Raw genomic sequence first — 23,461 nt, 5'->3', positions numbered from 1 at the left:
ACATGCAAAGAGCTCCCAATTGACCAGGGCTCCATTTGAAAGTTTGATATCATAGAAGCAGCATGAGTCAGATCGGGAGATTCTGGGTTTAAATCTCAGCTCTGCTGCTGTGACCTGGATGGCCCTGGACTGTGGAAAGGGTTTGGCCTAGATAACTTCTAAGGTTCTTTCCAGTTCTAATTGTGGTCACAAATAACACCCACAAACATACAGCAACCGTGCCTCCTTGTAGGAGACACGACTGGGCCCTGCGCTGGCTACTGCTCATCACCACCCCCTTCCTGACACCCGCTTTCCTCTTCTCCCAAGTGCCCTGTGCTGCCACTCCCTTCTCCTATCACTCCTTCCTCTTCTGGGCTAGATCCTGATTGCTGTCAGGCCCTCTGGCTAGCGGCTCCCCTCCGGGCTCTTGTCTTTCTTGGTGACAGCATCAGCTCATACGAAGACAAAGACGACTCCCAGAGCTGTGTATTCAGACCCAACCTCCCTCAAGAGCTCTAGGTCCATAGCAGATGGCTACGGGCATTTCAAACTCAATGTCCCATAGACACAATGTCAGAGAATCATAAATTTGGAACTGGAAGAGACCTCAAAGGTCAACTCATTCAACCCCTTCTTTTTTATGCACAACATAGATATTTATGTGTGTGTATATAGATTACATATCTACTTCCTGTACCCTTCCCAGCACACCCCATCCACCACCTTTTTTTTTAAGGTTAAACATTTTTATTTATATTTTTCTGCTCCAATCTCAATCCCTTCTCCCTTCTGTCCCCTCCCCTCTTTCCCGAAGCGGCAAACAATCCAATATGGGTTATACATACATGATCATGCAAAACATCACCATATTTGTCACTTAATGAAAGAATGTGAAAAATAGCATGCTTCAGTCTGTTCCATCAATATCCGTTCTTTCTTTGGAGGTGGAGAGTATGTTTCATCAATAGTCTTTTGGGATTGTCTTGGATTATTGTGTTGTTGAGAACAGTCAAGTCATTCACAGGTCTTCATCAAACAATATTGCTGTCTCTGTGTATAGTGTTCTCTTGGTTCTGCCCACTTCCCAATATATCATTGCATACATGTCTTTGAGCTTTTTTGAAGTCATCCTGTTTGTCATTTTTTACTGCACAGTAATATTCCGTTACCATCAAATACCACAGTTTGTTTCCTTTGATTTCCAATTATTAGTTGCCACAAAAAGAGCTGCTATAAAGTGTTCATGGAATACGGGCCTTAGAAATGGGGACATCCACTCATAGTACTCCCTAGAGCCTTTGGGAGCAGTCACCCTTCTAGGGAACCATCTTGGGAGTAAAGGTACAAGTTTGGGGGAGTGTCTAAAAGGGTTGTTACATACTTGTCAAGTTGTTTTTAATAGGTCCATGTTAATATTTAAAATAGTTATACTTAATATAATTACATTTTAATATTGTTATATTCAATGTACATTGTGCTTCCATATAGTATAACACAGACTATATGCTATATAATAGAATACATTATACAGAATACAGAATAGATAAGTATATATTCTATACAAAGTACTTCATGCTTCTAATAAAACTCTTCATGCTCTGTACAATTCCTTGTCTTCCCATATCTCTCTGCAATCTTCATAGTCATAATATTTTGTGATGCAATAATATTCTCCAACATTAACTTCTTCAGCTCCTCCCCAATAACCAGACAGACTGTGGCAGTTTTGTGCTTTTACAAGCTGGGCCACCTACAAGTCAAAATATTTTTAAACCTCTATTCCTGAGGCTTCCTTCTTGATTTTTATATTGTTCTAGCTGTTTCTAATCCATGTGACTCCTTCAAGAGAGCCATGTTCCTTCTCTCCAGCAATGCCCACAGGCTGCAGCCTCTCTGGAGTTCATTAGTTGCTGTGGCTCACACTACCCTCATCACCTGGTTGTCAACCTTTTGGTGAGGGCAAACTTTACCCTTTGAGGGGGTTGGGGGGGGTGAGTCCTCAGGAAGCAGAAGAACAATCAGTTGTCAGGCCTGTACACAAAGCCTTTCTATCTGGGTAGGTCTGCCTGAGCATGGACTCTGGTTATAGACTTCTGAGAGCTCATCAAAAAGGACTTTTGACTCAGTATCTAAAACTGAGTCAAATAGAAATGTTAACAGTGAGTGGACAGTCTGACTTTACAGTCATTCTTGGTGAAAATGCCTTCAAGTTTCTCCAACCAATAACTCGACATCACTGAAGTATGAAAAAAAATCATCTGGAATCCCATGAAAATTCTTACTATAGCAAGGAAAAATTGTTCAATTCCTATACCTTTTTTTTGGTGGGGGGAGGTGGGGCAATGAGGGTTAAGTGACTTGCCCAGGGTCACACAGCTAGTAAGTGTCAAGTTTTTGAGGCTAAATTTGAACTCAGGTCCTCCTGAATCCACTGTGCCACCTAGCTGCCCCACAATTCCTATACCTTTTAATATCTTTTTTAAAAACACAAACGTTATTTTTAGCATCAGGACTTTAGCATTATTAGCATTAGGATTTAGCATTAGAACTCTTCTGTACCTATTGACCTGACCATGGAATTTGTATGATGTTTCTTTCTGATATGATTCATTATTTAGTTTTTACTAAGTATAAATTGATTCAGGTTTAGCAAAGCACTTTGTTTAAAATGCAGATACCTCTGGGAAGATCAGGGAGCTATCAGTCAATCACATCTTGATATGAATCGTCAGAGCAGGAAAGAGAGGAAGCCCAGAGTGGACTCAGAGACAAGAAGACCTGGGTCGAAGTCCCACCTTTGACCCAAACTGCCCACGGGACCCTAGGGCCACAGGCACCTCCCTAGAAGTGGCAGAGAAAGGGTAGAAGGGCATTGGTAGAGTCTTATCTCTGAGGAGCCACCTCGCCGAGTTCCAAGAGTTGCTTTGGCCAACAATCCAGCCCAAGAAGAGCACCCACTGGGCTGCACCTCCCGGTCCTCAGCCAGCTTGGCTCTCAGGCAGCAGACCAGCTGTTTAGTCTGTGGCCAGGACCTGTGGGAAGGCTTTCCCCTCTGCAGAGTGTGTACTGCATTGGCCTTGGCCATGAGGATCTTGGGAGTCTGTAAATCAATGAGGTGCCATCGGAAAGTTTTTCTGGGATAGAGCTTTTCCTGCTCATTTCTGCTTCCCTGCTTTCCTTCAAGTCTCACCTAAAGTCCCCAGTGTCTCTTTCTAATATTGTTTCGCATTTATCGGTACAAATCCTGTTTGTTCATTAAATGTTGGCCCAGGCAGATTGTCTACCCTGTTAGATTGTGAGAGCCTCAAGTACAGGGGCTGTTTTTTCATTCAGTGCCTGTACATAGTAGGCACTTAATCAGTGCTTGTGGACTGACGACTGACTGACTAAATCCTCTGGGAGGATATGAATCAGAAGGCCACAGCCGGAAAAACCGTCCACTGGCTGTAATCTGCACCTTTGGAGAGAAGCCCACGTGCAGGAGCTCTGGGATCTCCTGAAGCCGACTCAAGTCTGGCTGAGATCATCTGGCCTGAGGCAAGGAGGGGAGCGGCTTTTTTTAGGGGAGGGTGGCAGAAAGAGAGGAAGCCTGTAATTTTAGAATCCTTTGCGGTGGAGACAGACCTGGGTGAGAAGTTAATGCCGGAGCTTGGGCAGCAGAAGCCAATGGAGGCCTGGGCAGAGGGGAAGCAGGGAAGGGATGCCAAAGGGCACTCCTGACTGACAAAATTTTACTCAAAGTCCCATCACACCCCTAGAAAAAAAAGGAGAAAATTCTCTTTCCTTCAGCTTTCCGAGTACAGGTACCGTCCTTGTCTTTCTCGGTAGTCCCGGCTCTTAGGGGGCCACAGTGCACCTGGCACATGCTTGTTGACTGACTCATTGCACTGCCTGGCTCCAAGCTGACTCCATTGCTATAACAGCCACTGTGCGTGATCGGGAATGTGGGCTTCTGTGGCAATGGAATATCCGCTTGTACACTCGTTACTGTTCCTGACTGTGACTGTAATGACGCTTCTATGGGAGACGGCGATCTGAGATCCAAATAACTGACTTAGAAAGAACCTTTGGAATATAGCCCACTTTCTGGGAAAGGTTTGTACCGTAGTAAGGAAAACCTGTATACAAAGGACGAATTTCACAGAACAGATACGTGAGGGGTTGGTTCCAGCTTGGCCAGCCCCTAGCTACGAGACTCTGGGCAAGTCCCGGATGCTCCTTCCTGAAGAAGGAAGGAGTGGCCTAAGGTCTCCTCTGCTTCTGACCCTTCAGGATTCCAGTGTCGGGGTAGGACAGGCCTGTATTCTGTGATGCCGGTCAGGATAAATCCCGTGGGGTTTCTAGGGCTCCTCTCAGTTCCTAGAGGATACTCTGAGTCGTCTGCACCGAGCCACGGTCCACCTGTTTACAATTGCTTCTTTCCAAGAGACTGATTGGAAATGATGTCAGGGGAAATGCTGAGCAGGAACAAAGCCTCGCTGGAGGCTAGATGATTAAATCTGATTGCAATTAAGCCATTAGGAGAGAAACTTGAAAAGAGCACTGTGACCTCAAGATCTCGCTGGCCACAGTTCAGTGCTCCTCGGAAAGATGGATCTCACGGTTTCCAAAAACAAAGCCTTTACTACAATTCCGTGAAGGATGCTCCCATTACTCTCTCTCGGATCCCCAAGCTAGATTCCAGGACGATTCTCCTCCGCATCATCACAAGGGGATATGATGGACTCCCCAGGACGTGCTCTAACATACGTTGTAAATCCGACATCAAAGTCTTCGGGATCATTCACACTTTTGTCAGTTTCTTTTGCCCACTCAACCCCTTCCCCCCTCCCCCAGCACTCTAGGTGCTGAAATAAATTATTAGAAGTGGTTTCTCTACATCTGCTCATGGGGTCCTTCCTCCCAAGCTTGTAGCAAGGTGGCTGTTCTCAAAGAAGTCTGAGTAATTTGGTCATTCTGTCATGTGCATAAGAGTCAGTCTGCTCTTAATCTGGATGATCTTTCAGCCCGAACTCAAGAAACCTGGGGTAGGTAGCTAGGTGGCTGCAGTGAATAGAGTTCGTTGTCTGGAGTCGAGAAGGCTCATCTTCATGAGTTCAAATCTAGCCTCAGACACTTACTAGCTGGGTGGCCCTGGGGAAGTCACTTAATCCCGTTTGCCTCAGTTTCCTCTTCTGTAAAAAGAGCTAGAGAAGGAAATGGCAGACCACTCCAGTATCTTTGCCAAATGGGGTCATGGAGAGTCAGATATGACTCAACAGCAACAACAAAAGAAATGGGCAGCAGGACTAGTGTAGCACTATCTGGTGATGACATGGCATCCCTTCAACAACAGAGAGTGGATTTGACTGACACTGCCCTTGGCCTCAGGACACAGTGTCTCTTGAGATGGCCAGGAAAGAATTCATCATTAGCAACCATTCTTGGGGGGATGATAAGCTTCTCCAAAGTTCCATTGGCTTTTGGCAAACAGACCAGTCTGAGAGCATCCTCAGAGTCTGCCAGATTGATGGGCCCTGATAGAGCTGGTACCTTATTGGTGGAGCCATCGAGATCCCTGCATCCCTTCACCCACACAGGACATCCACAGCCTGTCAGGAATGTCATCCAGAAGCAGCTAGAGAATAAAATGCAAGCCATAGGAGTTACGTTCCTTAAGGTTAGGGAGGGTTTCACTTCTGACCCGTAGCCCTCAGCACAATGATGTTCACCTAGTGGGGAATGAATGTTTGTGAAATGTCTCGAGATTTAACTTCAGCTTGTTTTATCCCATCATATATATTCCATGTATTAGGTCCCTTTTGTTTGCTCATTTCTTCAACATCAGGTGTAAGATCGTTGTATTTTTTGATATTCTGAGGTGTGAACAGACTTCAATCTGGCCATCATTTGGTCTACCTACCCCTTCATTCTTCCACTCATTTCTCTGAGCCCCCGGAAGTCAGCTCATCAAACTCTTATGCTCCCAAAAGAATTCTCTGTAATTTTGTTGTACTTGGTCTGCTCACAGACATCAAGGTACTGATATAATTTAAAAATATAAATCTTTTGGTTCTTGAAAGAAATTCAGGAAAAATTAAGCACAAAAATGATTAGTAATTCTAGAAATACCATAAAATGTAGAATAATATATACTTGAGACCATCAAATGTTATATTCTAAAGGGGTCTCCCCTTTATTTTATAGATGAGAAGCTGATGTGAATGAAAAAAATAAGAGTAAAGTGACTTGTACGTGGAGAAAGGAAAAGAATCAGTACTTCTTGCGCACCATACTCACTGACGTGCCAGTCACTGCACTGACCTCTTTACAAATATAATCTCACAACAGCCCTGGAAGCACGGCATTATCATGGTTCCTATCTTACAGATGAGGAAAAGCAAGCAAACAGATGTTAAAGTGACTTGCCCAGGGTCACACAGCTAGTAAATGTCTGAGCCTGGATTTGAACTCAGGTCTTCCTGACTCCAGTTCCTGTGCTATCCACTATACCCCCTATATCTCCTATTTGCCTCCATACTGTGAATTAATGATAGAGTGTGTTCTAGGATCTAGGGTTACTGACTCCTAGTCCTGTTCTCTTTTTGCTATACCAGCCTGTTCCTATATAGCCTGCTAAAATGCAAATGTGACTTTAGAAGGAAGGGAACCTACTAATGAGCACTAATTCATAGCCTCTTTGAGACCTAGGTCCTGGGGGAATGAGACACAGGGCTAGCAGATTTTGATGGGGGATATATGGGTGGCAGGGAGGGCAAGAGAGATAGAGAATTGCTTTAGGGAGCCAGAAGCATCCCAGGGGTCTGGGTACTTGGAGGAAGGAGGAAAACAGAAGAATCTGAGGAGGGAAGTAAAGAGGTGGAAGTTGGAAGCAGATGGCTTCATCCACAATTTTGTTCAAGCCCACTCAAAAGAAGAGGAGAGAAAAGGGATGAGGACCACGTCCAGCTAGATGTACTTCAGGCAGCCTCAGGCCACTAACAGATGTTGCCAACTCTCCTGACAGCAACAAAACATTGCCAGGCGGGAACCCAACAGATGAATCGGGGGACCAACCACTGTCCTCAGCACCTCTAGGCTTTGCTAGCATTGCCCTCCCCCATAAGGAAGTGTCACTCTTATGCCCAAGAAAGGCTTCTGGTCAGGCAATGTCCTCTTCTCACTCGAGTCTCTCCTTCACCCTCTTCCTAGCAGCACTCTCATTCCTTTGGTGCCTGGTTATCAGATTGGTGTCACTGAGGAAAGAACTTAGGAAACAAACTCACAATAAGGTATCGATGACTATTAATAATAATTTAATGTGGAAAAAAGGGTTTATATTTAGAAGAAGTAGCCCAAAAATCTCTAATAGGTGGACTAGCTCTGTGGCAGAGGGTTGGTGAGGTAGCACAGAGGCCTTTGGGGGCTCTCAATCAGAGCAGGTACCTACTCTGCTTACAGGAAGGCTGCTCCTGATCCTAGAGAGACAGAGAAAGGAAGGTGTTCTTGTTAATGTTTCCAAACTATACACCATCAATCATTCCTTGGTTCTAATAGCTCACAACTCAAACTCACTGGCAGCAACTGACTAGTTCTCTTTTTCAAAAGGAAAGAAGGGATTGGAAACCATACTAATGTTTTTGTTTGTTTGTTTGTTTTGTTTATTTTTGGTGAGGCAATTCGGGTTAAGTGACTTGCCCAGGGTCATACAGCTAGTAAGTGTCTGAGACCGGATTTGAATTCAGGTCCTCCTGACTCCAGGGCCAGTGCTCTATCCACTGTGCCACCTAGCTGCCCTGATCCTAATGTTTCTGCAAGTAACTAGCTGGATCCAACAGTGGCTTCTCACTAACACACACCTCCAACATAGAAATGGGTCAGAGTTACACCTGGCTCTAGCATCAGCTCCACTGTTAACAACCTGGCTGTGTAACCTTGGAAGGTTTTTTCCCCTCTCTGACCTCAGTTTCTTCATCTCCCAAATGATGGGGCTGAGCTCAAGGATCCTTAATACTCCTTCTATCTGTATGTTTCTAACCTTCTACAAAGCAGGCAAGAGCATCCCCTTCCTTTGACCCTGGTTCTAATGTAGCTTTTCTATACAGGCAAATACTTGGAGGGGCTGAGACTTCTGAATTACCCAATTCTTGTTGCACCATCTAAAATGGTGTACATGGCCTGTCCCCCCAAAAATAATCCTGTTCACTTTTAGAAGAACTCAGGAGAGCTCCATCTTATTCACGTGCCCAGAATATCCAGACACAGTAGGGATCCTGATATCTCCTGGAGAGACAGGAAGAATATCAGTAAACCAATGATGGTTCCCAGTTAAATCCAAACATGTACAACCCTCCTTGCAGTGACTCAGTCAGTCACTCAACAAATACTTAATTCATCTGTAATGTATTCAAGGCATTGAATCAGAGGCAGAACTGTGTTTTTTCCCTACTCTCTTCAGAAAGCCACAGGTGAGAGAGAACATGTGGAACTTCTTCCATGGAAGAAGTAGGGTGGTATACAGTCATGGAATTCGGGACTTTGTCCATAACTGAATCACAAACACAGGCTTTGTGAATATTTGGAAACTGTATATGTAAGAAAATTGCTGTCAAACCTTCAAGGATGCCCTACAGATAATCTACGTCACACAATTTGTTTTCCTTTCCCAGGTCTTTGTGCTAGCTGGCCGTGTACCACTCTCTTCCCACCCCTAACCTTACCCCTACATCCCATTAAGCTATTCAAATGCCAGGCTCTACAGATGTAATGTGCTAGGAGGATTTCATGACATCATTTTGATGGGCACAGCTAGTTCTGGGCTGGTTCCTAAGAAGCACCCTCCTCTGCTCTCCTCCCCCTTCAGGATCCTATAGTTATCAACACATAGTCCCATAATCCCCTCCCCACACACTCTTGCCTGCCCAGACAAGTGTCAAGAAGCACCTCCCAAGTCTCTGCGAGTAGGGCAGGGGACAGGGTCTGCTTTAGGCAAGATTTTCAAAATATGGGACAGGCTCTGTTACCTCCTCCTTTGCGTTCTCTCTCTCTCTCTCTCTCTCTCTCTCTCTCTCTCTCTCTCTCTCTCTCTCTCTCTCTTTCTCTCTCTCCCTCTCCCTCTCTGTCTTTCTCTCTCCTCTTCTCTTCTCTTCCTGATAAGTCTTTCCCCTTGACTCCCAACCCAGGAGCGTGGGTACTGTCATGTGACCCCCACAGCTGCACAATAAAACCCCTCTACACCCACATACACACACACTTCATAAATCACATAGGTGTAGTGGGATGTTTTATATTCTAAATTATGTTCCCAAAGTATCATAAAAACATTGGAGGCCTAATGGAGAGATGAGAGAATAGAACACAGAACCTGAAAAGAGAGACGTTTGTCTAGCAATGACGAGGGACAATCCTGCTTGTGGAGCGGCCTTCCTGATGTGAGGCCTTGACTGTATAAATCATAAAAATCTGATTTATGCCTGAGCCAGGGAAATCTGTGACCCAAGAAGAGCTGCCCTCCTTGGGGGTCTATGAACAGAGGAAGGCCAGACACTCAGTGCATGTCTCGGGGCCTGCACTCCTTTGATGCGAGGGTTGTGCTACAGGGTCAGTCCCTTCCAACCCTCAAATCCTGTGATTCTTTAACACCCTGAGAACTTTGTTTCTTGGAGACAGATGGTGCTCAAGTGTCCGGCAGGTCCTCCAGCTAATGAGCATGAAGTATGGGCAGTGATTTATTTCTACAACAAAGTACAGGATGGTTAATGGACAGTCCCTGGGGTCCCCCCCATAACCGTCTCCGAAGCCAGGGGTCTCTGCTCCAGGCGTCCTTCTTACCTCTTGTCCTCTGTTCCTCTGCTACATTTCCTGGTGCTGGACACTTCCCTCTGGGGACTGTTCACTTTCCCCAACTGACATGGCCTCCTATCCTCCAGGGGTGATGGCAAACGAAGCTCAGGCTTCTCTCTAGGGCCACACGCCGCTTTCTGTCTCATCCCTTTCTAGCCTCAGCGTCTTCCCTCTTGGGGCCCTCACAGACTTCTCTGATGGTCCAGGGTCCTCATCATTATCTGACCGGCCACTGCCAACAGGACCAATTTCAGTCTGTGTCAACCCTCTATCAGTGTTTCCTCCCCAAACCTAGGTTCCTGGTATAGACAAAGGAGCTTCTCTCTTACACATAAGTGCCAAGGGGTTAGAGATTTAGCCATCTCCTCCCGGGGCAAGGCTGCTACACAAATAATATAGGATCAGTTCTTTCCTATCTATCTTAATGACAATGGAGCAAGAGGGAGAATAAAAAATAGTGGGCACTGACAGAAGACTCCAGAAGGAGAGAGCTTTAAAAAGAAGACGCCAGGTTCTAATTCAGTTAGGCAGGGGTGATCAGGAGAGAGGAGGAAGCTCCCAAGTCAAACTTCCTCAGTGCCCAGGGGCCACACCACCTCAACCCCACCCAACAATACTGCAATCTGGGAAGCCTGATGAGGTGGGGCCCAACACCCTTGAGGCCAGGGAATGTCTCTCAACCGATGAGTAAGAGACATGAAAATGATGGCTGTGAATTGCATCATGGCACTCCACAACATCGAGGCAACATAGTGTCCTCAGTGTGGGTACTCCCTTCCCAGACACCAATCACAGTCCTCTCAAGCTTAGGGGCAGTCGGTTTTTGTGAGCAGCTGTGACCTAGTGACCAATCTCCTGGTAAGGAGCCTCTCACATTTCCAAGGAAATGGGACAGACATCAAGTGTGCTGCCAAGCCTAGGCCTGAATGTCTTTCTGCCAACACTCAGATTACTCTGGTATCACCTTTGAGAACCCAGGCTCACCTCCACATCATGGTAAGCATCAGAGCCAGTTTCTAACAGATGCTTGGGGGAAGGATATGCTTCAAAATAAAAAAAAATTCCCAATCTGGAGAAGTTTTTATTAGACTGTGTTGCCCAAAGGCATAAAAATAAGTAAAATGAGCATTTTCTCTACTCGCTAGGCACATTTTCAGGTACTTTGAACAAATGACCATCTGTAATGCTTGCATTTTGTGTTTCAAGAACAAAAGTTGACTGAAATGACTACATTTTAAAAGCAGCCACTCTTGAGGGAAGAATCTGCCCAATTTAGTCAGCTCTGCTTAGAAAAGCAAATATTCAGCCTCTGGAGAACCCTCTTCAGTGTTTGGGTGTGAGTAACTCCAGCCTGGATGTTTGGGAGGCGCAGTGAGCCCCCTCCCCGGTGCCTTGGAATGGTGAAACTGAAGAATAGAGAGTACTACCTATGAAATTGATCTTATTCCTTTTATTTTCTACTAATGGATCATCTTGCTCGATGTGGTTAAGATAATACACTGGCGTTAATGCACAATAATGTTTAATTATAGGAAATAAACTAATGCAACACCTATATTTTTCTCATCCCATAGAATTAAGAAAGGATATTCCTAGCACCGTCTGAAGTCTTTTAAGAAAAGCCACATGGACACTATTATTTCAATCAATACACTCCTACATTTTCGACCCTTTAATGAAATATTTGAATGAGCTCTTTCTTCCTTAGGGAGATCTTACCTGTACTGTTGTGTCTGTCTATGTGCGACTTTTAGCTCATCTTGAAAATGTCTCAGTTCTTCATTCACACTCTGAAATTTCTTTTGTTGCTTTTCTAATTGTGTGCTTAAATCTCTAATTCTAAAGACACAAAGAAAAAATTACATTCAATAAAAGTTTAAAATATTTAGCAATTAGCATCATTTTATAAAAATAAATAAATTTGATATTGTCTAGAATAACTCACATGCCCATGGTGCACACAGCATGTCTGTGAGGAGGCTGGAAACCTCCCACTGAAAGTCTCCCCCTGAGAAGCCCCCCCCCCACCAAAGGCATCCAGGCCCCATTGCTCCCCAGGGCAGCCCAGCCCATTGTGGGGGGCAGCTTTCATCATCACAAAGGTTTTTCTCCTGTACTGGCCTCCATAACTGTCCTTCACGGCATCACTCTTGGATGCCCATCAATTGGGGAATGGCTGAACAAGTTGTGGTCTATGCATATAATGGAACACTATTGTGCTGTAAGAAATGATGAGCAGGCAGATTTCAGAGAAACCTGGAAGGACTTGCATGAACTGATACTGAGTGAAAGGAGCAGACCCAGGAGAATGTTGTCCACAGTATCAGTGACATTTTGTGATGATCAATTGTGAGAGACTCGACTCTTCTCAGCAATACCATTATCCAAGACAATGCCAAAGGACTCATGGTGGAAAATGTTCTCCACATTCAGAAAAAGAACTATGGAATCTGAATGCAGACTGAAGCATACTATTTATGCTTTTGTTGTTGCTTTTTGGTTATTGTTCTTGTTTATACTTTCTTGAATTTTTCTTGTTCTGATTAATGTGGAAATATATTAAACACAATAGTAATGTATAACTTCTATCAAATTGCTTGCTGGACTTGGGAGGGGGGAGGGAAGAGAGGGAGGGAGAAAATTTTGGAAATTAAAAACTATCTTTACATGTAATTGAGAAATATTTAAAATTTAAATTAAAAAAAACACCCAACAACAAAGACCTCCATCTTGCCATAACAGTCATTCAAATACTTGAAGACTGCCCTCCTGTTTCCCCTCCATCTTCTCCGCACTAAACAGTTTCAGTCACAGAATTTCTGATTGAGAAGGGACTGGCCACCCCACCATGATGATGAATGACCACCATGCCCACTGGCCCCTGGTGCAGCCCAGTCCTCTTAGGAGAACTCTAATGGAGAGGGCACTTCCCCACACCAAGCCAGGTCTGTAGCTCCAACCATTTTTACCCACCAGCTCTTCCTACTGCACCATGGGGCCAAACAAAACAAATCGAACCCTTCCTGACCAGACAGCTTTTCTAGCATCTGAATCCTGTTACTGCAGCCTCCCTGATCATCCTCTCCCGGCAGGCTAAACTTCTTCAGTTCCTTCAACCATTATCACAGGAAATGAACTTGAGACTCTTCATCGGCTCTTTGCTGGCCTTTCTCTGGATTCTTGCCACCTTGTCGCGGCCCTTTCTAAAATGTGGATCCAGAATTGAACACATTACTCCAGATGGGATCTAATAAGAAAATGAGGGAGGGTTATTACCTCCCCATGACTGGAAGCTACATCTCTCTTACTGCAGCCCAAAATCACACCAGCTTTTTGGACCCCTATCTCATACTACTGATTCATATGATGTTGTGGTCCATTGAAACTCTTGGGTCTTTTTCAAGAAAACTGCTCGATAGGGAAACCTCCCCCATTTTTATGGTGAAGTTGATTGTTTGAGCCCCAAGATAAGACTTTACATTGAACTCTAATAAATCTAATCTCTTTTAAGCCCAGGTGTCAAGCATGCCACCTGCAGGCCACTACAACCCATAACACTCCCAATGACAACCCAACCAGATTAAAATGTGGCTCCTCTGATTTTCATGTGTTGAGGTATAATGTAAAGATGGGTGGTTTTCTGAGCCAATGCACAGCCTGCAGGGAGCCTTCCATATGGTTCTGTAGCTCCTAGTTCTATTTGAGTTTGATGCTATCTTAGGCCATTTGAGATCTTTATGTCATATACTCTGTTGCGTATCTCAAACTCAACAAGCATTACTTCCATTCTAAGTCATCAATGATGTTAAATAACACAGGAACAGGCACAGAAACTTTCTGAATTGTCATTAAGCCAAGAACAACCCCTCATTTGACTAATTCAACAACCACCTAACTGCACTATCATCTAGGCTACATTTTCTCTTACCTTGCATTGGATCACAGATCTAGGTCTCTTAAGGGATATCACTTACAGAGTTTAGCTCCTTCAATATGCAGGTAAGGAAATGGAGGCTCACATAAGTGACTTGACCAAGGTCACACGGACAATAACAGAGTTGACTCTCCAAACCAGATCCTGTGGCACCAACTTCAGGACTCTTCCCATTACACCACACTGCCTTTACCACAAGAATACCAGGAAAGACTTTGTCAAAAACTTTGAAAAAAACCTTGGGTCACTAGATCTGTGGCAATGCCTCACACACTAGCAAACTTCTCACATGAGGAAAATGGGCTAGTCTGTGGACACTGCTCTTCCAGGAGTCATGTGGGTGCTCCCTTTTCTGGATGTTCAGTAATCAACAATTAATTATTTAATTTAGTCAGGAATCTGAATACAATTCACCGCCCTATGGTTTGGGGGCTCCATCCTCTTCCGTTTTTTTGAAAAGCAGGACAACATTCTCTCCTCTCCTTGCTGTGGTCTCTTCCCATAATCTAGACCTGCCCAGGGATCATCAACAACAATGGTTCAGCCATCACCCAAGCAGTCAGGTACTCTTTTACAATTTATTTTCTTTTTTTTGTTTCTTTTGTTTCTTTTTTTTTTTCAGGTCAATGAGGGTGAAGTGACTTGCTCAGGGTCACACAGCTAGTGAGTGTCAAGTGTCTGAGGCCAAATTTGAACTCAGGTCCTTCTGAATGCAGGTCTGGTGCTCTATCCACTGCGCCACCTAGCGGCCCCATTTCTCTTACAATTTCCCTGCCGATCACAGCTACGAGCTGGGCTGTACCTCCCAATCCAAAGACCATGCTCCTTTACAGAGAAAACCAAGCAAAGATATGAGCCATTCTTTGATCATCCTTTATTCCTCTCAAACACAAAGAAAATAGAACCAAAAGCTCTGCCTTCTCTCTTTCACCTGCCTCATCATACCATCAAGAAGATCCTCATTTCCCTTAATATAGCCTGTCCTTGCAGTCTGGATCCTGGGGGGTTATTCTTCTGCTTGCCCATGTGCCATGGGGCACTAGGTCCCTTCAGAGTTCTGAGGGAGAAGGTTTTCTAGTGCTAGAGATCATGAACAACTAAAGGAGTCCTTCTCCCGGCGGTTATCAGCTAGTCTCTTTTAGCCAGTCAGAATTACTTAGTTAGCTTTCAAAAGCTGAGATTTAGCAAGGTAGCATGCTGAACAAAAGAATGGAGATGCAAGCTTAGAGCACAGAAGCTTTTAAAGAGAAACTTACCTTCTTGAAGAGCCTATTTATTAACATTATCCGTGCGCACACAAACAGGAACATTTTGCATTTGGTTCGTCAGTTTAATGATAAATACAACCAAGAATTTACAAATGCAAATATTTCTCAGGCCATAAACCAAAAATGTGTGGGAATTATCAAGGGACCTCATGCCAAGCACTCAGCTAATATTAACTGATTGATTACTCTCTAATACAATCATCAGGTAATGTCTTTAGTATTTTGCCAAGATAACCCCAAATTGGGGTCACGAAGAGTCTGATTGACTGAAATAACTCAATAACAACAACAATAAAAGTTATATACAGCTGTATGAATTCAAGCAGTATATTATAAACCAGTTATATACAAAACAATTACTTTCAAGATTATTACTTAGTAGCACTGACATGATACAAGTTTATAAATTATTGAAAAGTATCAAAAAGAACATATTTACATTTTTAAAAGTCTACTTTTTGGCCCTTTCAGTCCTACAAGTTACTCCAGTGTACTTTACAAAGCCCCAGAGAAAAGAAAATTCTCCTTCTTTTCCCTCCAGGTTCTTTACTATATAGAGAATTTGTATTTATTTGCAACAAACAAAGGTTACTTTACCATAAGGCAGGTAGGTGCCTATGTAGGTGGTAGATAAATGCATCTAGTAATAACTAGAAAAGTAAATAGTAGGCTGTAAACTGTGAACAGCATAGTGATAGAATCTGTGTGCCTTGAATAATTCTCATGCAGGCATAGAGCGTCCATTGCCAAACAGGAATACATAAAAGAGTTGTCATTCCCATGTTATTATGCTATATACAGCAGTACACCAAATACTGGGAAGGCACATGATATTCTCTTCCTTGACCTCTGCCCCTTCAGAATATTTCCTCTATTAAATTAACATTGGCCTAAGAGGAAAAACTCATATTCCTTAAGAAAGGTTAGCCTCTTACTTCATATTGACTATATTTTTATAGCAATGGTACAAAAACACATACACTAAAATTTGTTATTCCTTGTTGAGTTGCTTCAGTCATGCCCAACTCTTCCTGACCCCATTTGGGATTTGCTTGGTAGAGATACTGGAGGGGTTTCCAATTTCCTTCTCCAGCCCACTTTACAGATGAGAAAACTGAGGTAAACAGGGTAAAGGGACTTGCCCGGCATCACACCGAGTAAGTGTCTGAGGCCGGATTTGAACTCAGGTCTTCCTGACTCCAGGGCCATCTACCGTTCCACCTAGCTGCTAAAATTCTACTAAAAAAATGAAAACCAGAGTCACGATTCAACATCATTATCATCATCTGAGATAATTAATACATCCTCATTAAAAAAGGAAGAAGAGAATTGATATAAGTTCTCATGACACATGATAAAGAGGTTAAAAACTTACAGAAATACTTTGACAAGAAACCAAGATCATCCACTCACTCCACCCCTGCCCCCACAAAAGTAAAGGCTTTTACTAGGAATAAGCCACTGACTTTGTAGAATGGAACCAAAAGTGACTTGCCATCTAAAGACAGTGAAACTATAAAGATCCATGATGGACTACATCGATGTGAACTTACCCAACATTAAGTCAATAAAGAAGCATCGAACATGTTTCAGTCACACATATTTGTTTATAGAAATGGAAGAGCTTATTTTATTGATTCAACCTCAGATCATCACCACCAAAAACTATAGAAGGGTAAGGACATCAGGCTTGTTAATACAGATCACACCAGGAAATGGTAGCACTTGTGCAGGTCACAAATAGTTATTACAAAAAGCATTAATTTTTCCACCTGTGCAAGTATTTAGACCATTAAATACAAAAGAATAATTGTAGGACAGTGGCCCATTCCTACAAGAATGCCATTGAGGAGTATAAGAAGAATGAGATGAATAACAAGAATAATAAAGCATCTTAATAAATAAAATGTTGGTAGGTTTGTCATATGTTTGTAAACCTATGTAAGGTTGATAGGAAAAGTCCCAAATACCAGAAACAAGTCTCTATTGTTTTAATTATTTTAACAATACTAATAAGTAAATGGCCATAGTAATCTAGTATATGATAAACCCAAAGATCCAAGTTTTTTGACAAAAGCTCATTATTTGACAAAAACTGCTGAGAAAACTGGAAAATAGTATGGCAGAAACTAGGTATAGACCAACATCTAATACCATATACCAAGATAAAGTCAAAATAGGTACATGATTTACACATAAAGGGTGATACCATAAGCAAATTAGGAGAGCATGGAATAGTTTACCTGTCAGATCTATGGATAAGGGAAGAATTTAGGACCAAACAAGATATAGAGATCATTACAAAACATAAACTAGATAATTTTGATTATATAAAATTTAAAAGTTTTTGCACAAACAAAACCAATGTAACCAAAATTAGAAGGAAAGCAGAAAACTGGGGAAAATATTTGCAGCAAGTATCTGATAAAGGCCTCATTTTTCAAATATATAGAAAACTGAGTCAAATTTATAAGAATATAAGTCATCCTGCAATTGATAAATGGTCAAAGCATATGAACAGACAGTTTTCAGGCAAAGAAATCAAAGCTATCTATAGACATATGAAAAAATGCTTTAAATCATTATTGATTAGAGATATGTACCACCTCACACCTATTGGATCAGCTAATATAAAAAAGAAATGATAAATGTTGGAGGGGATGTGGGAAAACTGGGATATTAATGCACTCTTGGTGGAGTTGTGAACTGATCCAACCATTCTAGAGAAAAATGTGGAACTTTTTTTTATAGCCCAAAGGACCTTAAAACTACATAGCCTTTAATCTAGTAATACCACTGATATGTCTGTATCCCCAAGAGATTTTTTTAAAGGAGGTGGAAGGGACCTATTTGTACAAAAAATATTTATATCATCTCTCTTTGTGGTGGCTAAGAATTGGAAATTAAGGGAATGCCCATTAATTGGGGAATGGCTGAATAAGTTGTGGTATATGATTGTGATGGAATACTTGTGCTATAAGAAATGACAAGCAGAATGATTTCAGAAAAAAACCTACAAAGACTACATGAACTGACATATATATATGTATATATATATATATATATATATATATGTGTGTGTGTGTGTGTATATATATATAGTGAAGTGAGTAGAACCAGGAGAACATTGTACACAGTTATAGCAATATTGTATGATAAACAACTGGGAATGACTTAGCTGTTCTCAGCAATGCAATGATCCAAGACAAGCCTAAAGGACTCATGATGAAACATGCTATTCACCTCCACAGAAAGAACTGATGTTGTCTGAATAAAGATTTAAGCATTCTATTTTTCACTTTCTTTCTCTATTCTTTCTCTTTCTTTTTTCTTTTCTTCCTTTCCTTCATTGTTTGAGTCTTCTTTGACAAAATGACTAATATGGAAATGTTTTACATGATTGCACATGTATAACCTACATTGTAAGTCTTACTATCTCGGGGAGGGGGAGGAAAAGGAAGGAGGGAAAGAATTGGGAACCCCAAACTTTAAAAATAATGTTAAAATTGTTTTAATGTAAGTTTAATGTTATTATATATATATGTGTATATATATATATATATATAAACCTATATCAGATTACCTGCTGTCTAGGGGAGGGGGGAGGGAGGGAGAAAAATCTGAAATTGGAAAGCTTATATAAACAAATGTTGAGAACTATCTTTACATGTAACTGGAAAAAAATAAAATACTTTTATCAGAAAAAATAATAATAAAAATATAGTCAGAAAAAAATTGTTTTAATGTGTAATTGGTGGGGCAGCTAGGTGGCACAGTGGATAAAGCACCAGACCTGGATTCAGGAGGACCTTAGTTCAAATCCAGCCTCGGACACTTGACACTAGCTGTGTGACCCTGGGCAAGTCACTTAACCCCAATTGCCTCACCAAAAAAAAAAGGTGAAATTGGAGGGAAATAAAATATTTATAATAATAACAATAAACTAAACTGTGATTTCATGGGTGCAGGAAACCTCTAGTTAGTAAAATCCCTATGCCGAATGCATATTAGTGACTGTTCTGCAACTTATAGACATTAAGAGTTGCCTTGAACATTGAAAAATTAAGTGACTTACCCAGGGTTGCAGAATCAGTATGTCACAGGCAAGAGTGAAACACAGGCCTGCCTGACTGAAATGAGCTCTCTAGCCTTTATGTCACCTTGCCTTTCAGAGAAGGAAAGAATGAAGAGTGAATGAATGACTGAATGAACGAATGAGCTCTTGCTATGTACAAGGCACTGTGCTAAATGCTCTAGATAGACAGAAAAGTCAGACAGTTCCTGCTCTAACAAGGGAGACAACACACGTGGAAGGATCAGCTTCAAGTTCAGTGGAAAGACTCCATGATCCTTAGGGTGCAGCAGCTATGCTTCTTCTTTAAAGTCATTTCCATACAATCATATCTGGGTCCTAGATTGTCTCTATCAGCGTTTAGGGAAGTCAAGAAGGTATTGATGATTTGGCTTGCCTGGCACAGGCTTCCTCCTGTTTCTCAGTCTTAAGTATTTCTAAACCAAAGAACACTCCAATGTTGTCACCCAGGAAAGGTATTTCTATCATTGTTTTTCCAATGGCATTTTTCCTCTTTTGCAAAAAAGAAAATCAATAAAAAATCCTCCCAAGGACAGCTGGGAGAGGACAACTCTTCACTGAATTTATTCCCCTAATGAATGTCTCATATAACCAGCATCCCAGGCTCTGTAACAATACTCTCTGGGTTGAGTATGTCACCTTAGTTCAAACTGATCCTATTATATGGCAATAGTCCACCGTGATCCTTTCAAGTGTCATGATGATAGAAAGGGAAAGGCAACATGTTCACTTGTACTGTATATGTTGTATCATCTTGGTGAAATAAATCATAAAATATTATGATGAGACAGTATGTACTGTTCAAATACAGCTTCCTTTTATAGTCATAACCCTGCACAGAATGTGAACACGCTTGGTGCGGGAACAGGTTGCTATATAGTCAGAGGGTGTTCCTAAAGAAAGCAGGGACTAACAGTATGTTCTGTGTCCTATAAGCTTGATGGCCGGTACAAGAATGCCCCTGCCAGCATCACAATGCCTGGCTGAACACCTTCTTTCTGTTTCCCAGGCCCTCTGGCAGGGCTAACCTGGATCCTAGAACCCAGGTGGGGATCTCTGAGTTAACAGAGAAAGGTCATCAGAGTCAACACTCTCCATTAACAACAGCCAAGCCATCCATTGCTCTTGTTTAGAATGAATTTGGGGAAGAAATACTTGCAAAATCCATTTTACCATTTCTCACTTCAACCAACACTTCTAGATTTAAACAATTGTAATTTTGGAATTGATAGAACTGCCTATATAATGTCTATCCATCAAAGTTGAGTAGTAGATTGTCAGGTTTTTAAATTTTCTCTGTTATGTTCTCCACCAAAAGCCAACCTTATTTTAACATAACATTGAGGCAAAAATATTGGATGCAGATCCAGAACACCCAGGACTGGGGCTCTGCTTCTTTCCACAGCAGCTGTGTTACCTCACGCAACTCACTTAACTGCTCCCAGCCTCAGATTTCTCCTCTATAAAATGGAGATAATAGCATTCACAATATCTATCTCATAGAGTTGCTCTGTGGTAAAATTAAATAATGTCTTTAAAGAAATTTGTTTTGTTTTGGACAATAGGGGTTAAGTGACTTGCCCAAGGTCACACAGCTAGTAAGTGTCAAGTGTCTGAGGCCGAATTTGAACTCAGGTACTCCTGACTCCAGGGTCGGTGCTCTATCCACTGCGCCACCTAGCTGCCCCTAAAGAACTTTGTAAACCATAAGACACTATATAAATGTGAAGTATCATTATGATGATCATTGTTAAAAATCATCATAATAAGGTGAGGGGAAATTTCATGGTTTGAAAATGCTAAAGGATGAAGTTTAGCCTTTGCAAGCATAAAATACACACTTTCCCCCCATCAATCCCACACTAGGGATTCTAAGAATCAAGGGACAGTCCTGGAGCCCAAAGACATCATCGGAAGAAACTGGAATTGCTCTCCTTTGACAAACTGATTTCAGAAACTGACATGGAAAGGCAAGGGGGTAGGAAGAGGAAACAAACATTTATCAAGCACCTGCTATGTGCCAGCCACTATGCAATTATTACTCATCATTTGATACTCACAAAAACCCTGAATACTGCCTGTAAGAAATGGGGTTTTTGTTTTTGCCACAAGATGAAGCAAAAGCTAAGCTCACAAATCATCTGCCAGCCCTTCCTCAGAATTCACACTCCCCCTCCTCACTCCCCTGTACCTCTTAGCATCCTGAGTGGATTTCGAAGCTCAGTTCAGGGGCCACATCCTGATGAAAAGGCCTTTCCTGAGGCCACCAGACATTACTGCTATCCCCCTGCAAGTGACTCTGTATTTACTTCTCTTTATCCATGGGGAAGCTAGGTGGATTGAATTGCCCATCTTATTCCTATATCGTCTCTTGGGAACAGATGGTGAGGGCCTCTGTGACCCAGGAAGCTGTTTAATGGGGGTTGTTCCCAGAAGCCAAAAACTACCGCTGTGATAAAAGGTTCAGGATTTCTTTGTAAGACCCCAAGGCAGCTGCGAGAGGAGCAAGCCTTGCAATAAACAGAGCTGGGAGCCAGGGGGCTTCAGGAAATGCTACTGGGGAAAAGGATGGTGTGCCCCAATATTGGAGACAGAGAGGAGTCCAGAACAACAGAAAGACTGAGAGCAGGTTCACCCGTGAATGGACACGTGTGCCAGCGACTCCCATTCTCCTGCTTAGCAGGACTGCTCTGAATTCGATGCATGTCCTGAGACTGAGCCCTTTGTCAAGGCCGGTTTCATTTCTTCCAGAAAGGTTATTGTTCTATTTGATAATCAGAATGCACAGTATCAGTTTCTCCGAGTCAAAAGGATGTTTGCTATGTGGAGCTGAGGGCTGGGGGATATTTGCTCTTGATAATTGCCAGGGCTCTCCCGAGTCTAACAATAACAAGGACTTCTCTTCAGGCTTTGATGTCTCCTAGTCACAACATTTTCCCCCAGCAGAGTAGCAGTGAATGGTGCTGCAATGGTTTGAGTCAATATTGCTTCTTAATTAACCTTTTAAAATCTCATTTGTGTTCTTTTCAAGCATTTGATTGCTCAATATATTTTTCTAAGTCCCTTTTGACATACAGAAATGTACTCTCCAAACAACACATGCTTTTTTCCCATCAAAAACTAAATAAGTTGCTCTATAGTACTCCCAATCTTTGCTGACCCAGAGAGCAAAAAGCTGAAATTGCAAACATGAATAAGAAGCAAATTCATCTTGCAGGAGAAAATATTAGTGTCAGCTCACTTGAGAAAGAAAAGTTCTGGGAAATTTTGAAACCATCAGGTAGATCTTTTCATCCCTGCTGGCCCACCCCCAACCCTCCAACAGAGAGAGAGAGACAGAGAGACAGAGAGACAAAGAGGAGAGAGAGAGAGAGAGAGAGAGAGAGAGAGAGAGAGAGAGAGAGAGAGAGAGAGTTCAGTGTTACAGATCTTAAATGAAACACACTGATATTTTTCGTCATCAAAGGCCCAATATTTCCTAGTTGGCCACCATTGAATTTGTTGATTATGAGGGCATTAGTGATCCTTCATTTGAAAACTCATCTAGACTTTCTATTAAGGTAAAGAGGGTTTCATTCACTCATTTATTCACTCACTGAACATTTTTTTAAGTCTCTGCTGTGTGCAGAACTGGGCACAGGATTCTTTAAGACTTGCTCCTTACTCCATGCAGCTTACAGCCTAGCAAAGAAAGGTGACCCAACACATATGACTAAAACAACCACAGAAGTGCATTAGATCAATGCAAAATAAAATAGATAGGGGAGGTCCCAGGAGAAGGTGATCAATTACCAATGGGATTCAATTGTTGAATGGAATTGAAATGAAATGAATTAGGGAGAGAATCATGAAAGAGGAAGAATGTTAAAGGGTGGTTCGAGAGGAGAAATGAAGACGTTTTAAGCACATAAAAAGCAGTGAAAGCACCCCAGTCCAGAGTGTGTTCAGGGGAGAAAGAAGAGCTAGTCCACTTGGGTTGAAGCCAAAGTGCACAGAGGGGAGCCACACAACATAACAAGGATTGAGCCATTAAACCAGGTGAAGGAGTCTGAGCTTTTCTGAGAAGGCTCATGAAGCTTTTTGAGCAAAGAAATCAAATCGCCAGGTCTACATATTATAAAGATGATATAGGCATTTGTTATGAAAGATGAATTCCAAAGGGGTCATATTTTGTTTTTTTCAATTTTTATCTTTATTTTCAGTTCTAAATTCTCTTCCTCCCTTCACCCCCTCCCCATCCATTGAGATAGTAAGAAATATGATGTCCATCATACACGTAAAGTCATGAAAAATATATTTCTGCATTAGTAGTTATGTTCCAAGGAGAAAAAAGAAAATGAAGGGGAAAATATGCTTCAGCCT

At 42.2% G+C, this 23,461-nt stretch overlaps 1 protein-coding gene across 1 annotated transcript in view; it reads right to left on the bottom strand.

Annotated features, from left to right (window-relative positions):
- Positions 1-23,461, bottom strand: part of LEKR1 (leucine, glutamate and lysine rich 1) — a 162,138-nt gene that overhangs the window by 72,645 nt on the left and 66,032 nt on the right. The window contains exon 4 of the mRNA XM_043996228.1: positions 11,524-11,643. Within this exon, the coding sequence (XP_043852163.1) occupies positions 11,524-11,643 (120 nt within the window). The remainder of the gene's footprint in view (positions 1-11,523; positions 11,644-23,461) is intronic.

The sequence above is a fragment of the Dromiciops gliroides genome, chromosome 3 (assembly GCF_019393635.1).
Source record: "Dromiciops gliroides isolate mDroGli1 chromosome 3, mDroGli1.pri, whole genome shotgun sequence".
Lineage (NCBI taxonomy): Eukaryota > Metazoa > Chordata > Mammalia > Microbiotheria > Microbiotheriidae > Dromiciops > Dromiciops gliroides.
Note: the sequence above shows the minus strand (reverse complement) of the source record. Positions and strands in the feature narration are given on the sequence as shown.